The sequence below is a fragment of the Amblyomma mixtum genome, chromosome 8 (assembly GCF_055824585.1).
Source record: "Amblyomma mixtum isolate Tamu chromosome 8, ASM5582458v1, whole genome shotgun sequence".
NCBI classification, from domain to species: domain Eukaryota; kingdom Metazoa; phylum Arthropoda; class Arachnida; order Ixodida; family Ixodidae; genus Amblyomma; species Amblyomma mixtum.
Window position 1 is genome coordinate 121,992,926 of NC_143019.1, and position 15,530 is coordinate 122,008,455.

The 15,530-nt window shown below is 44.3% G+C and overlaps 1 protein-coding gene across 2 annotated transcripts in view; it reads right to left on the reverse strand.

The window, feature by feature from the left end:
• The window catches only part of LOC149334173 (DNA polymerase theta-like), a 107,962-nt gene that overhangs the window by 76,982 nt on the left and 15,450 nt on the right, over nucleotides 1–15,530 (reverse strand). The window contains exons 3-6 of one of the 2 annotated variants that reach the window (XM_089555046.1): nucleotides 10,752–10,772; nucleotides 8,589–8,680; nucleotides 5,038–5,232; nucleotides 3,232–3,347 (exon numbers count right to left, since the gene is read on the reverse strand). In XM_089555046.1, the coding sequence (XP_089411172.1) occupies nucleotides 3,232–3,347; nucleotides 5,038–5,232; nucleotides 8,589–8,680; nucleotides 10,752–10,772 (424 nt within the window). The remainder of the gene's footprint in view (nucleotides 1–3,231; nucleotides 3,348–5,037; nucleotides 5,233–8,588; nucleotides 8,681–10,751; nucleotides 10,773–15,530) is intronic. The other variant, XM_089555047.1, reaches the window with a different exon arrangement.

Below are 15,530 nucleotides of genomic sequence, written 5' to 3' on the forward strand. Positions count from 1 at the left end.
ATACATTCCATTCTGCTTTAAGTTTCAGCAGCTCACTACGTGCTCCAGAGACAGTAGCACATGTTAATTTAACTTAGCTAATTTGAGTTATTTAAAAGATAACTTGGGCTCAATTAATTTTCAGTCAAGATAGCTGATAAGGGAACCACACCAGTGTAAATGAAGTCAGCACAGCAATCCTTCATCATATTCTCTTGTTAGTTAATCTGAACATTATTACTTGTGTGAACAAGGTGGACGGACAGAGTTCGGTGCAGTGCAGATACACACTGCTTCATTTTCCCGCCCCAGGAAGAATAAGGAGTGTAGGAGCATTTTCTCTGACCAGTCTCAACCTTTCAGTGCAAGATATATTCAAGTTTTAATGACAATCCCTTGTCTCGACAATGATGTTAGTGATGTGTGAAAAACAGTCACAATGTTAATGTTATAGAGTTTCTTTCACTTTTTCTTTAGACTATCTCTCCATAGGAAAGAAAAGATGCTACTCCTGTCTAAATGTGCTTACAACTGCAATAAATTTGTTTGCAGTGTTACCAACTACAGTAGAATCTTGATGATACAAACCTGGTTGATACGAATTTCGGGATGATACGAATTCGTGATACTCCCCAGCCACAGCGCCTTGTGTACACTGAGTAGAATTTTGTATGTTCCGAACACTCTCCCGCGCCACTACAGATGATACCAATGCACGTGCCATGACTGTACCCTCGAGCACCGCCCTTATATTGGCAAAGTCACGGTACACACCACGAGCAGTCAGCATGGCTTGCACATTGCTGATGATGCGAGTGAGCCTGGACGTGCAGTTTGCACACTGCAGGTATCGCAATCACCAGTGATGCGGTACAGCTAAGGCTCAGCATTTGATCTTGACTTTTCTAACAGCCTGAGAAGTCGACCTACCAGCAATTATTACAGAATGTCTGCTAATTACTGGAAATGCAATTACAGCTGTGCTTGCACAAGGAAATGCTGTCACCAATAATAATGCAACAGAAGTTGAATGGCTGAACTGCAGGACAAAAACATAAGTGCAAGCTGACTTCTAAAAGATGAGTTGCCAAGCTGCCGCTGTGTTGTCGCACTGGGTTGAGCAAGAGGGTGGGGCAATACACGGTCTGCCTGCTGACGACAGTGATGGAACTATGTCGCGCTAGCCAGAACATGACACTTCTTCGTGACGCTGATGCATGGTTCACAGTGGCCTTATATGCAGTGGAGAAACTAGGGAGAAAGATTACTGACACCAAGCAAACTAATTATGGAATAACACGACGTTTCAGGACCGGCTCGGTCCAGTTTTTATGGTGTGACTATAAGCGAGGTGCAGCTTGGCTTTTTAAGCCCTCGTGTGGAAGACTTCCGGGTCAGCGGCCGCAAACCATGGATGTACGAAGAAGGAAGTGTCCCCAGGGAACGATTAACATTCTTCCGTGTCCGTTGGATGTGCCAAGACTAGAGTAGAAGCCTCCTGCGCGGGTAAGCCTCGGTTTGCAGTACAATAATGCCGTCAAAGTCAATCCGGTGGTCACATGTCTCGCAGTGTTCGGCCACAGCGCAGTGTTCGCCACAGCTGCACCTTGCCCGTAGTCACACCATGAAGAAGGGACCGAGGCGGTCCCGAAACGTCGTGTTTTTCCAAAGTTAACTTGGTTGGCATCAGTAATCTTTCTCCTAAATTAATTTTCCCAAAAAGACAGACTTCTGTCAAATGTTTTCGTTTGAGTGGAGAAACTAGTTTAATTGAGTAGCTATTCTATGCGAGTGAAGACAGTGAAGAGCGCTATGCTAGCAGGTGGCATTTGGTGACGAGGTGGAACATCTCATTCTGTAAAGGCACATAAAGTATAGTAGAGCGTGGTACTTTACCCAACGGTACGATGTCTCACCATGACCATGGCTTTTGCATCTTTTCGATTTTCTCCTACGCAGGCTCGAGTGCAACTCCCACTCAACAGCCGGCCATCAGTGGCATGCATGTCAAGGATACCAACCTTTTTCGTTTAAAACCAAGTTTGAAAAATGAATCTGGCACACTTTTACTTTCTTCTTTATTTCTGGTTTAAAACAAAAAGTCCAACCCTTATAATACTGGGTTGCTGCTCTCTGCATGAAGATTTTTTTTCTCTACCATAACTGACTGTGTTCAGTTGATATATGAGCTGATGAGGAGCTTGCTGTTTGCATGGCTAAGCCATGAATGCGAAGCACTACATCGAGGAAGGTTCTAAAGTTACATCTCAGTGTTGAAACCAGTCATTATCATCATCAGTCTGACTACGCCCACTGCAGGGCAAAGGCCTCTCCCATGTCGCTCCAGTTACCCCTGTCATTCGCGAGCCGCGGTCACCGTATTCCCAAAAAATTCTTAATCTCATCCGCCCACCTAACTTTCTGCCACCCCCTGCTACGCCTGCCTTCTCTTGGAATCCACTCCGTTACCCTTGAGGACCAGCGGTTGTCTTGCCTTCGCATTACATGCCCTGCCCAAGCCCATTTCTTCCTCTCGATTTCGACTAGGCTGTCATTAACCCGCGTTTGTTCCCTCAACCACTCTGCCCGCTTCCGATCTCTTAATGTTACACCTATCATTTTCCGTTCCATAGCTCGCTGCGTTGTCCCTAACTTAAGCTGAGCCCTCTTTGTTAGCCTCCACATTTCTGTCCCATAGGTGAGTACCGGTAAGATACAGCTGTTGTACAGCTGTTGTAGGTGCTGCTTATTCAACAGTATAAATTATCCCTCATGCGGCACGCCAATCACTAATTATCAACCACAGAATGGATCACTTGATGTTTGCTGCTCCAATGACATCATCTCATTGCCCCTTGCCCCCTGCTCCACCCTGTTCTTCTGTCATGAACACTTTCTGGTGCCACAGTGTGCTGCAAGCACAGTCAGTATCTTGCCTAAAAGCTCAAACCGCTCAGCAGCGTTAAAAATTAAATTCTTTCGAACAAGTATTACGAAAAGTGCTCAGCACAAACAGGTTGCACATCCCGCACAAAATCGGCAAACGGTCAAAACAGCGCCACCCTCAATCGAGCTTTGGTCGACTCTGAATAACAAGTGGGTTTCACTGCAAACTGCACAGACCAATCAGTCCCCGCAAACGTTTCCCCCTCGGAGAATATGAGGCGAAAAAATCAAGCACCATCTGCTGGGGGCGACTACAGGGAACTGTGCACACGCAGTGACGCAAGAGAGACAGCACGTGGTGCTCACCGCCAGTGCCAGCTCCTTCTCACGGGCGAGCGACACGAAGGGCAGCACCAGCAGTGCCTTGGTCCTGGTCTCCAGGATGCGCTTGAGCATCAGCATCTCCGCCACCAGCGTCTTGCCTGCACAGGGAGAGAGAAAAACTGGAGCAGACACTTAAAGGTGCACCTTAAGAGTATAACGCGATAGCGTTGATATAGGTTAATGCACGCATATGTGGAACTGGCAGTGTAATGGCTCTCGGAAGCCAAAAATAGAAAAGGCATGAAAGCTAGGTAACCACAATCGACGCAAAGCATCGCAACATCCCACTGGCACAAAACTTCAGAGCCCACTTTACACAGGCATTTTTCATGAGCTATGGAATGTCAGCAGTGGAAATTTATCAAATAATTCTAACACACTTGGTGCTATGTATGCTCCAAAGGTTCCTGACCCAAAAGACGCAGTTCGATCCCAGCCGCAGCGGTCGAATTTCGATGGAGGCGAGATTATAGAGGCCCGTGTACTGTGCGCTGTCAGAGCACGTTAAAGAACCCCAGGTGGTCGTAATTTCTGGAGCCCTTCACAACGGCGTCCCTCATAGCCTGAGTCGCTTTGGGACGTCAAACCTCCATAAACCATAATCCTAAAGGACTAAGCACCCACATGTCTCAATGGCCTCGGAAAAAGCTGCAAATAACCAAACAAAACAGCGGGCGTAAATTACAAAACTATCAAAATCTCAAAACAGTCACAAAACCATCCCGAAGCCCCGCTCCTATTCATTGGCACGGACCGTTAGACAACTATCAACCAATAGGAGCAGGCCTAATGGATTCACTCGTGACAGGCTTATGATTTTATCATTCCATAACTTCCTTCCAGGTTACCTCGTCACTGTATGTTGGGGCAGCTATTGGTCCTCTTTATACCAACATAAAGCAGCATATCAACGTTTTCTAGTTTTCTGCGTTTGTCATTACGTTACAACGAATTTGCTTCTTCCTTTCGTATGTCTTTCTTGAAGTGAAGAAAAAACTAGCCGTTGATAATGCGCACTTAAACGTGCTGCTCATCCCATTCAAACATTTGAGAAAATATGCAGCTGTGCAGAGCACAGGTATACATCAAGCACATTCCACTCACTGCATTACTCCAGTCATAAATTAATGGGCTGCCCTGCTGCAATGTTCTGCCACCCAAGAAGCATCATGATCATCATCATCATCATCATCAGCCTGACTACACCCACTGCAGGGCAAAGGCCTCTCCCATGTGTCTCCAATTAACCCTGTCCTTTGCCAGTTGTGGCCACCGTGTCCCTGCAAATTTCTTAATCTCATACGCCCACCTAACTTTCTGCCGCCACCTGCTACGCTTGCCTTCTCTTGGAATCCATTCCGTTACCCTTGGGGAGCAGCGGTTATCTTGCCTTCGCATTACATGCCCCGCCCAAGCCCATTTCTTCCTCTTGATTTCAACTAAGATGTCATTAACCCGCGTTTGTTCCCTCACCCACTCCGCCTCCTTTTGATCTCTAACGTTACACCTATCATTTTCCTTTGCATAGCTCGCTGCGTTGTTCTTAACTTAAGCTGAACCCTCTTTGTTAGCCTCCACGTTTCTGCCCCATAGGTGAGTACCGGTAGGATACAGCTGTTGTATACTTTTCTCTTCAGGGATATTGGTAAGCTACCATTCATTACCTGAGAGAACCTGCCATATGCACTCCACCCCATTCTTATTCTTGTAGAAGCAAGCTTTCGCTAACGAATCTTGACAAATTTTCGGAGAACTTTTTGAAAGGTCCGCATTTAAAAAGCCACCCACCAGCGCTTGTCGGAGCCGAGTAGACGAGGTTTCCGGCCCCGGCGAGCACGTTCCCCGTGCGGAGGCACTCAAGCTGCCAGGGGAACATGCAACGCACACCCCGGTGGGCGTAGCCGGCCACCACCTCAGCCGGGAGGCCCCACTGGCCAAGGTCCAGGGGGTCCCCCCCTTCCTCCTCCTCTTCTGATGCAGCCGCTGAAATGTCAGCAATTAAGCTGGTGCTTATTCGTGCAAACATGTTCGCACATTCTACAGCTACCCAAGCACTGATGCACTTGAAACAACAGCCCAGGCAGCCAGTGAAATTGCGGCATCAGTCACACATTCAAAAGTCACTGCAACGATGTCAGCAAGCTTAAGGGGGGAGCCTGGTCTTGAAAAAAAAAAATGTTATTAATGAAGTCACAGTTAAGAAATCTTCAGGGAATATCTATTTTTGAGTGCCGGTTCTAAATATGTCATTGAATTTCATTTAAAACATTTCCTTGAGCACTTATGTAGTTTTTATGCATGTATTTTGTGAAGAACTTTGAAAACAAATTTCTCGCGGGAGACTTGCCGAAATATATGCCATGGGGTTCTCTTGACACCAAGGAATGCAATAAAGGTAAAATTGTCTTCTTGCCTATCATAGAACTTAAGTTATGGGGTTTTGAAGTTGGCTCTTCAGAAATCAAAATAAAAGTATTCCTGTATTGCTGTTTCTGAAGTGGCAGCTTCAGTACCCTGTAACTCAAGTTCTATGATAGCCAGGATGATAATTTTACCCTTACTGCATTCCTCGGTGTCAAGACAACAGAATGGCATACATTTCAGTGAGTTTCATCAAAATTTCATCAAAACTGTTCGCAAAATACTTGCATAAAAATTACACAAGTGCAATGAAACATGAAATTAAATGACATATCTAGAATCAGCGCACAAAAATACATCTGCCCTGAAAATGTCATGACTATGACTAGATTAATAAAATTTTGTTTTCAACACCAGGCTCGCCCCTTAAACTACCTATAACTATCAAGGTGAGTACAACCAAAGTGACTTTGTTCCAAAAGCCACAAGTCGAAAAGAGCACAGCTTACAAACACATACTGGTGTTTTGCATTACGAAATAAAACTAGAAACCCATGTATAAGGAGCAATAGCTATTACAAAACCATACTGATGGCTAGCACCACGAAATAAAAGCCAAAAATCAAGTGTACAGTGCAAACCCATCATGAAAACATATTGATGAATTACACCGCAAAGTAAAACTAACAAAAAAAGAAAACAAGCCCAAAGAGCAATCACTGTTTAGAAAATGCCTCACTGTAAGATACGCACTTTTGTATAGTACGCAAGGAAATTCAATACTCCCAACAGTATATAAATCATGATAGAACAGAAGTGCACTTGACGAAACATGAAGAAAAAAATTAATGCAATAAATGCCGAACACAGCTGGGAGAGGTGATCCAGGAATGCCGTAAGCTTCAAGAAGGAACAGCAAAGCATTTCTTGAGACATGTCAAACATTTCAGTAGTAATGAGAAGGCTGTCACAGAGTGTGCCAATGTAGAAGCAAAGGACTGCCCCAGTGTTTCATGGAGGACTCACAAAATATTATTTTTTTTATCTGCATCCTTAACTATCAGTGCTTCCTAGTAGGCACCATCTCTGCTCTGTTTTGCTGCTGCCTATTGCACCAATAACAATGCAAAGCAGTGCGTTATGTCTGGCATGTGTTTCTCTTAGCCTTGTTTGCACTCATGATACATGAGCCAACCAGTAACCATCAAAACACAAACTACCATCAGCACAAGATGCTACTGAAACCCAATAACAGAGGGTATATTTTCAAATCCCAGGCTCTCGTTTTAATGCAATAGCGTAAAGGCTCCCATTTTGCACAAAATCCGGCGGCAGCAGCGGCATTGTGAGTGAAAAATCCCCTACAAGGCAACCTAGGTGGCCACCTAGGTCACATGATCTTATGATGTCATCACAACCTGCCCACCGGATAGTGAGCAAACTGACAATCATGGCAGGTGACAGTTAAATTAAAGGGCAACTGCGCCACTTTTTGAGAATTACGCGACATTCAAGGATTCAAATCTATATAGGCTGTAGGTAAAGGACACTAAGTGTTTTTGCACTAGCATTTCAAATAGTGATGTGATCGACGATTGAATTTTGCGCTTCTCCTCAATGCATCAGAGGAGTGCAAGGAAATTCAGCGTGGCGTCACGGAAGGTATGATTTCAAATTACCACTGTCGTCAGCCACACCCTGCCCTGACTCGTTAGACGCTGCCAAACAACTCTCGGCAGGGTTTGCCTTCGGTGGCGTTGGTTTTTTTCCTTCAAAGCAGGCATTTGCGCATTGAAAATGTAGCGATACCTTCGATGACGTCATCATGTGCTCCCCACTTGGTGCCATGCGCTGTGGAGAAGCTTGAAGGGCATCTGGATTTTAATCGGCGATTACTTCACTATTTCAAGTGCTAGCCCAAAAAGACTTCGCATGCTTTACCTGCAAGTTTCACATATTTGACCCTCTTAAGCTCGTTGATTTATAAAACCTATGCAGTTAAATTAATGACTGGCCGCAACAGGCTGGCTGCAAGAGTCGGTCACACAAGCCCTACTGCTGGGAGCACCTGCCATCACAGGGCAGTGGCACATCACTTAACCACTGCACCACTGTACCAGGAGGGGTATGAAGACTCCCAGGGATTTATGAATGTAAGGTAGGGAATGACCAATTCCGCATACATGGGCATTAACCCATTAACGCTACCACGTCATACCCTTAAGGAAAGCTTAAGTGTCTCCTCAATGCCTCATCGTTGTAAGCAGGAGTTGTCGACAGAAATGTCACGTTTTTGAATTGGTCCAAATGGTCGGGACGTCACAGTGTGCGAATTTGAAACGAAGCCAATTCTACTTTGGCTAGTAGCCATGAAATCAATTAAAGGGATCGTATAGTGATGCTCCAAGTAAAATAAGTAAATAAATAAATAAAACCGAGTAGGAAGTTGGTCGAGTTGGGGAATCGAACCAGGGTCTTTGGAGTGCGCGACAAGAACGCTAACCACTCCGCCATGCCAGCTCAATGGTTTGAAATGAACAAAGGCATGTCCAGTGGTGTCTTTGTTCACTCCCATCTTCCTCCCTTCCCTTACGGCGAGGTTCAGGTGTCCACCGAGATATGCAAGACAGATGCATTTCTTTTGCTCAAAAACCAATTTACCGACGAGCAAGGCATAGAGCCGAATAGGCGATGGCGTTCTATGGACTCCCTGGCAGTGTTGCAAGACGCTGTAGCGTTCCACTCTTAGAGGCGAAGCTTAGCATCTTAACCTAACATCAGTGACACTAGCAGCAGCACTGTGCTTAAGGCTTTCGCCTCACCGCACTTTAGGTCAACAAAGTGCCCCCCCCCCCCCCCCCCCCCCTGAATTTTTGAGAGCAAGGATTCTGCGACCTCACTCTATACAGGAGCTACCACTCAGACTAGCACAAAGTGTGCAAGTTAATATGAAAATGTCAAGTCCATGCACTACTAACCTTTGGAGGATGATGTGTGCGAGATTGGTGACAGGCCGGAGACGAGTGGTGCCACGCGGCAGGGTGTTGAGGTGGCATGCTTGCGTAGACACCTGTGCACCGAGATGAAGGCAGTCAAAGCAAGTGGCAATTTGTTATTGGCACTTGAGGCTGCCACAACAGCTCTGCCACACCATTACTAACCGCATGCCGGAGGTGCGGGGTTCGATCCCCAGGGCCGCTGGGTACCCACCGGTGATACACTCAGTTCAAACTTTCCCCTGGCCTAGTGCTCAGCTTCTTTGAAGTGAAACGCTTGAAAAATGGGTCTTTGACCCCATTTTGTGTAAAGTACAAAACCTTGTGCCTTGCTGCTTTTTGGCCAAAGTTGCCCTTGCACCACTAAAAATTCAGCATCATCATCATCAGCCATTTGTAACGCAGGTTCTTAGTGGAGACCGCTACTGCCAGGAGATCTTAGCATGAGTTGTTCTTTGGACCCACGTAATAGTTTGAAACCATGTTCCCATATTGTTCAAGCACTGCACAGACAAGACAGGCACAAAAAGAAACACGGGATCAAGTTGTGTTGTTTGTGAGCTACCTGAATGCTTACCAACTAACCCATGTTTCAACTTTTTATCATGTTTTTATCTAAATTCTTGAATCCTTGACTTCCAATGCAGAGGATGTGTTTGGACGCAGTTTACGGTTAACAATATCACACATAAATTTACAGCATCACAGCTCAGCGAAAGGAATGAGATCAGAATTGCAGCACATACATTTGTCCAAGAAATTAAAGAGGCCAAAATCAACACCAAATCAAAGTGCATGTGAAAATGGTGCATGAACATTTGTGTCATTTTAGTGCAACTTCTGATGATGAACCGATGACGATTTCACAAAGGATACAACTCTTGCTACGCTCATGTTTTTGTTAAGTGCAAGTTCAGAGGAGAATTTTCACAGTTTTAGCACCTGCTTATGACACAATGTTACAATACTGCATGCCTAGCGTTCTAGGATTTCAAATCTGCAGTCAGTGTATATTCTAATTCTACGATTGAAGCTTGACCACAAAAATCAGTTGAACTCAGGCCTTCCTTTTAAACACAAAGAATTTCCCTCGCATCACTGTGATGGTTGTTAACCCTTTCAGGCGCTTTGTACACAAATGTGTAAGCGGCAAACTTACAGCTTTTTCAGAGAAACTGGAGCACTTAACAGTGTTTCATTATTCTGTCAAATTGAGCACCCTTCTTGTTGCAATAAGCTGCTTTTTTGTACCATGTAGCGAATGCAGTAAATAATATTTACATAAGAGTGAGCTAAGATAGGTAGCACTTTATCCGCCGTTTTTGTGCAGACAGATTTTGCCACCAGTGAAAACATCGATTGTTTTTGCTCAGTTTCGAGCGTAATGTGCATCTTTGAAACACAAAGGGATTCCACAATCCCTAGGGCGTTTACCTGACACAAGAGAACCTTTTGATGTTATTATTTCTAACAAATCTGACACTTTATACAGAATTCTTCACATTGTTGTAAAAACTTACCTGCTGGTCATTCACGTTTGAAAACTAACAAATTCCCTTTCTTGAGGCCTGAATACACTACTCAGGTGGAAAAAATCATTGATTTCAGTCAAAACAAAAAATGCCGCCTGAAAGGGTTAAGTAAAGATCTGCACACATTCCTGTAATGCCTTTTGGTCAGCCACTGGCAGCCAGGCCAGTGTTATATTTTCCTCTTTAGACACATGAGTTAGGTGGAAATTTTGGTGGCGCATTAGCATCTCTACACGAACATTTAGAAATGCTAAGAAAGTTCTTTCTTGCCACTAAGCTGCCCACAATTGCAAGCAAGAACGTTTTACAGCATAGTCACAATATCTTTGCCGCTATGAAATTTTTGTGCTCAAAGTTTTAAACACTCCCTTCCAAGAATCCTCTCTTTTTCTGCTTAACAAAACTATCTTACAACAAAACAGAGATAACTGAACTTAAGCTTGCTATCCTAGAGTCAATAGATTTCAATAATTATATAAAGAAATTAAAAACAGAAATCGGGACACATATCACACTATATTAGTCTGCAATTGAAGTCTAAATGGTTGGATCTCAACAGAGAGAACATGCATTTGCCTTTGCGGGGCACGGGCGCATGCTGATTTGAACTTACCTAGCAGGAACCACCTCAGACCTGAAAGCAGAAAACACTGCCATCAAAGTTGAATGGAAAAGCACACCATTTGAATACGCTATGGGGGAGAAATGTAGAGGCTCACGAAAAGGGTTCCACCTAAATTAAAGGGGACACGACACGGTCTACCAATAGGTCATGCTTTTACGTTGCAGGTACAAGCCACGATGTTGTTATGCGTACTTAAAAAAGAAGTAAGGCACTATGCATGCGTTTGAGCTATACTCCGTTTCATACATAGCAAGCAACGCTGCAGAGGTTGCTGAAGTAGTGCATCTATGAAACCATATTACTCCGCCACGTATCATTCGTTCTCGAAACTCCAGTTATCGTTTGGCCGAATACAAAGAGCGGCATAAAAAGATGTGATAGCATTGAAAATCACGGTCGAAGCTATGAGGTGCTCAGTGTTGGGGGCTCTCTGGCCATAATTTTCACGGAGTGTGAACTACTTTTTGGGCGCGGATTTAGTAGAAGCGACTCGCCCTACCAACCACGTGTCATACCACCACGTGCACTTTTTGCTTATCGAAATCTCGACGGGTTGCAGGACGAAAATGTGGCAAGAGGTGAAACGAAGTCCGGCAGGTGCCAGTCACGGCACTTAAGATTTGTCGCTACGAAATATGTTTATGTTCGCTTTGGTTGTACGGCAAACTACTTTTTGCGTGCGGGCTTAGCCCGCGCGAACAGGCGCACTAGCTTTGGCAGCGTTGCCTGCTATGTATGAAACAGAGTATAGAAATTGCAGTTAGAAGTTATCAACACTAAGCCCCTTCCCCTGGCAGTGACGGCCATACTGAAGCAGCCTGAGTGACGTCATAAAACAACAGCGCCGTCATCTGCGCACACAGTCGGTGTGGAGAAGAGCGCGTGCCTACTCGAGTCCAACTGTGACACACTGTGGTCAAGCTGCCGGGATCGGGCAGAAGCCAGATAGAAAAGGGAAGGCCTTTGTTGCCTTTGCCCCCCTGTCGTGACTTCCCCCCTTTGTCTTTCTGCACCCCTAGCCCGAACAATGAACAACACACTCCCCTACACTCACTATGCGCAGTGCACAGTTCAGTCGCGAGCAATCACGTGAATGTTGGTTTATATCGCCACGGATTGCGCGCTAATGTTGCCTGACTGCCACACGATTCCGGAGCACTTTAAGATATTCAATTTCAAATAACTCGCTACACCAAATGACCTCGTATTTTGCCCAATTGTTCCGAGATGCATAGTGAACAAAAAGCAATAAACCGCTTGAGCCTGAAAAATGGTGTCATAATCCCCTTAAGGACAATGCAGAAAGCTATGGAAAGGAAAATGATAGGTGTAACGTTAAGAGACCGGAAGCGGGCAGAGTGGGTGAGGGAACAAATGCAGTGTATGGCATCCTAGTTGAAATCAAGAGGAAGAAATGGGCTTGGGCAGGGCATGTAATGCGAAGGCACGATAACCACTGGTCCTTAAGGGCAATTGAGTGGATTCCAAGAGAAGGCAAGCGTAGCAGGGGGCAGCAGAAAGTTAGGTGGGCAGATGAGATTGAGAAATTTGCGGGGATATAGTGGCCGCAACTGGCGAAGGACAGGGTTAATTGGAGAGACATGGGAGAGCCCTCTGCCCTGCAGTGGGCGTAGTCAGGCTGATGATGATGATGAACCGCTGCTCAAGCTATTGTTAGCTGCAAAGGAGCATGCTTTTCCTATGCAAGTGACTGGAAACAGTACATAAGGTCAAATGGCTGTGAAGCTAAATGCCTTAGGTTGGTTAACGAGGTTTGCACATAACAAACCCAAGCCATTTGATCTGCAGTGTAAGGAAAAGTATGCAACAGACTTTCAGCATTTCATGTTATGACTAAACAGGCACTGGAGCAGTGCATACCAGGATATTATGTTTGCAGACCACTGCTTTTGCACCAAAACTTAAGAACACAGCTCAGAGCTGGATAAAGTTGGACAGCTAAAAGATACACTTCCCAGCCAAACTAGAGGATCACAACACCAAAACAGTCTGCTATTGCCTGGTGCCACGCTTGCATATCACCACTGCACGGCACACGGAGGACATGACACAAGCAACTTGATACAACCATAGGATGTCATAGAGGAACCAGCAGCAAGACTTGTCGCTTAGCTCTAACAGTTCTGACTATCAGTAAGTAGAGCTGCGGAATTTTGTTATTTCTTTTTCTTGCGCATTCTACTGTTCGTAAATTAGTGCATTCTAATGAGAGGTCTGGCTCAAGGGCACTCAGTAATTGATGCATCACATTTCCACTAAAGGCAAAGCTACTGCAGAAAAAGTCAACATACAAAGCATGAGGCAGATAACCCTGCATTTCTGAACTGGAATGGCACCAATGAAGGAATAAAATACACCATAAGCACTGTGCCCGCAATTGATGGTTTAATAAGGACATGCTGAACATATGTACATTGCCAAAGAACGCTATCCACAAAAAAATAAACACAAATTTTAAAAAAAGCAGCTCTTTCTCATGCAGGTAGGGACTTGAGAGTACGTAAATAAATCACTCACTCAGCTGTTCATATTACTTGTTAACTGACTCTCCATTTTAAGTACCAAAGAGAGGACAGCAAACTCAGCAGCACAAGCTTTATCTCTTTAATGTCCAACATCGAAAAAGTTAAATATAGGTAGCATAGGAGGATTATCACCCAGTTTCCACCTCACCATTAGATCCCGTGTCACGTGACACCTGTGGTTCCGAAGGAAACCAGGTTACTAACATATAAATCTTTAGTGCACCCAATTCTTGACTATGTTTGTTTTGTGTGGAATCCTTACAAGGTAAGACATCAAGAAAACTGAGGCCATCCAAAGGAAGTCAGTTCGCTTCATACGCAATAAGTATCAGCGTGATTTTTTGTCCTCTTCTGCCCTCGAATCACTACAAATAACTACCCTCGCCACTAGCCGGCAACTGGAATCATTAAAATGCCTGTACTGCGGTGTTCATTCACACTACCGAATCTAAAGCGACAGATGCAGGGTCAGTCACACTTAGAGGGAACACGGCTCCACGTGGCTGCACACAGGCAGCCACTCTTGCTATAACCTCTGTAGGGGCTGCAGTATGTACAAATAAAAACAAAAATTAATAATGGCCAAGAGTGGCTGGTGAACACTGTCAAGGTTGGTTACATGCAGCATAAATACCCTCGAAAGTAGAAGACTCGGACAGCCACCGCCGTAGTTAACAACCCTTTATATAAGGCATGAGCTGTGTGCATGTCTTAAATGTATAAAAACGGCGAAATTGCACTCAGAACGACTCCAGGAATTGAATGACATCCCTTCCGAGCCATTTCGACCACTGGTTTTGCAGAGCAAAGGGAATGCAGTCATACCAATGGCTTCATAAAAAGACCTGAAATGAGGTACTTGTCCATACCTCGCTCTTTTGGACGTATAAAACAGCTTGCATTAAAATTTAAATTGCTCCAAGAAGTATTATGGGGCTGTTGACTGATAGAACAGGCTCAAAAGTTCAACAACCGTTCAATTTTTTTTTTTTTTTTGCAGCCAAACTGGGCCGTTGAACTGTGCAGCTGCGTTTATAAAAACACACAAAACACTGAGAAAGTCTATTAGCTAAACGTGAAAACATGCTGCATGTTTTTTTATATAAATATTTTTTTACACAAGCGGAGCACCATTGCGACCAAGCCGGTGGCAAACCCATGCAAAGGGGCTGATGACACGAAGCACCATGTCGAGGTCCCTCTTCTCGTGCGCCACTCTGCGTTGATTCATGAACGGGTTAGATGCAATGGCACTCCGCAGGTACGTGGCCACGCGGACCCGTGTTCCCTCTAAGTGTGATTGACCCTGTACACCCCTAGTGCCATACCATCGTCAACAATAAGTTATCATAATCTTAATCTTTCACCTTACTTTGCTCACAATAACGTGTTTAAATATAGTTTCTTTCAAAGTACCACTGAACATTGGATTGCATTGCTTGGTCCAGTGCGTTCCCTCCAAATAGGCAGATTTATGCATGCCATAACTAATTATTGTTCCAAATAGTACATAACACATTAAACATAGATACTTCGTTATATATATCCGCAGATGAATCCAGACCATCCTGGCACAAGCACCCATTAACCCTTAGAGAGTACGCATTCCGAACCGACTGTTTCAGATATTCATTTTTCCCGCTTTCCATAAAAGAATGGAATGGTTTGAACCCATCCATCGCTACTAACACACTTTTGCAGAAATTTGTAACTCTGGCAGAAGAACAGTTGCACGATAATTAAAACATGATTAGACAAGTACAACAGACCAATCATATCACTGCATATAACAGCATCTGTATGAACACACTACTTACAGTGTATAAAGTTGCACCCTTTTCTGTGAAAAATGCTCTATCGTTTTGTGTTTTATTTTCTGTTATCTGTATTTTTTTCCCATACTCATGTAATTATTTGCAACCAACAGTGTTTTATAATGTATTCCATTCCATTTGTATTCGATCTGTACCTTCTTACTATGTGCCTATCCTGTAAAAAACCCAATGACATTGACAATATCTGAAATAAATAAATAAATAAATAAATAAATAAATAAATAAATAACATCATTACTGACTGTTCCCAAGCTCCCAATCTGTGCAGTGTCCCCTATGTTTTGAACTATGGTGCTCTAATTTTTCTGCCATGCCTTACAGTTTTGATTGTATCTATGACGTTTTGCATTTGTCCACACTTGCTGTAACCTCTGTAGGGGCTGCAG